At 41.2% G+C, this 1,558-nt stretch overlaps 1 protein-coding gene across 1 annotated transcript; it reads left to right on the forward strand.

Moving 5' to 3' along the window:
- Positions 1-466: 466 nt before the first annotated feature.
- Tsp_12908 (Ras-related GTP-binding protein B) lies at positions 467-1,159 on the forward strand (the record flags this gene model as incomplete). The annotated part of the gene is made up of 1 exon (XM_003370142.1): positions 467-1,159. A coding segment is annotated over one exon (683 nt), but the record flags the coding sequence as incomplete, so codon positions are not given.
- Positions 1,160-1,558: the final 399 nt, after the last annotated feature.

Here is a 1,558-nt window from a genome sequence, read left to right on the forward strand (position 1 = left end):
TCTGCGGGCTCATCTTACTAGCAGCAGTGACGGCCTAGTACATAGGTTATATCTCCGCCCGATGTATGAGTGTAGTTCTTTTTTTACGGGGGGGGCAGGTGAAGAGGGGGAAAAAATAAAGCGGAGTGGTTTGAATTTTTACAACGCAGAGGGAAAAAACGCCCCCGGGGGTAAAAAAGGTTTTTTTTATGTGTTTTTTGTTTTTAAAAGGAAAATAATTCCCCCAGGAAATAAAAGTTAAAAAAGAAGGAAGAATTTTTTTTTATTAAAAAAATTTTATCAGAGAAAGACTCCCGGGGGTTCAATTATTTTCCCCAATTTCCTCCGCCGGGTTTCTTGGTTGTTGGGGCCCCCCTTTGGGGATGTAGGACCAGGCCCAGGACGGCCTCGGAGAAAATTGGGTGTGGACCTTTGGGGCCGGGGGGGGACAAGGGGGCGTTTAGGAAAAATTTTTCCCCTTGCGCAGAGGGATCAAATTATTCCGCAACGAGGGAGGTTTTCATCTACGTGTTTGACGTGAAAAGCAGGGAAGGGGAAAAGGATTCCCAATATTATCAAACTTGTTTGGAGGCGATTTTGCAGCATTCGCCTAAAGCGGAAATATTTTGCCTTGTTCACAAAATGGATCTGGTTCATGTCAAACACCGTGATGCTGTGTTGCTGGAAAGAGAGAAAGATTTAGCTCGACTTACTGAACCAATGAAGTGTGTTTGCTTTAGTACTTCCATTTGGGACGAGACTTTGTACAAAGCATGGTCAGCTATAGTTTATCAGCTAATACCGAACGTACATGCAATTGAATCCAGCTTAGAATATTTCTGTTCAGTTATCGAGGCGGACGAGGTTTTACTATTCGAAAGGGCCACATTTCTGGTCATTTCTCACTGCCATCGCAACGGTAATCGAGACGAGCATCGTTTCGAAAAGATCAGCAACATAATCAAACAATTTAAATTGAGCTGCAGCAAACTTGGCACTCATTTCGACAGTATGGAAGTGACAAATTCCAATTTTGCCGCCTTCATCGACACATTCACAAGCAACACTTACGTCATGGTTGTCGTGTCCAATACCAGTATTGCATCGATAACTCGTCTGAATATTCAAAATGCAAAAAAACACTTTGAAAAGCTGGAAGCGAAACAATAAATAACATCCTGTTTATTTGGACGATCGATTGTATTTGTTTGTTTGCTAAATTATATTGGAAAAAATCTGCAATTTCACAGCAAAACATTGCATTTGTGCCATAAGATGTGGCAAAAAATAGTCAACAGAGCTGTTTTGGGATTTCTAATTTATCAAGGAGTTAACCGTTGGAATATCCAACTTTCGTTGCCAGCATTTGCCGTTTTATCGTCATTCCGCCGTAGATGGATTCTTTCGTGTGCGTAATTTTCATTAAATTTTAAAAATTCAATCTTATCCGGAATCAAATTATAACCACAATGTAATCAGGACATGGTAGTGATTTGCATTGAACAACATCCAACGGCGAATCTCTTCCCGCTTTTCGTTCACGCGGTCGAACTAGCAATCGGATCGCTTTGAAATCCAA

Source organism: Trichinella spiralis (assembly GCF_000181795.1).
Source record: "Trichinella spiralis strain ISS 195 chromosome Unknown Scfld1089, whole genome shotgun sequence".
NCBI lineage: Eukaryota > Metazoa > Nematoda > Enoplea > Trichinellida > Trichinellidae > Trichinella > Trichinella spiralis.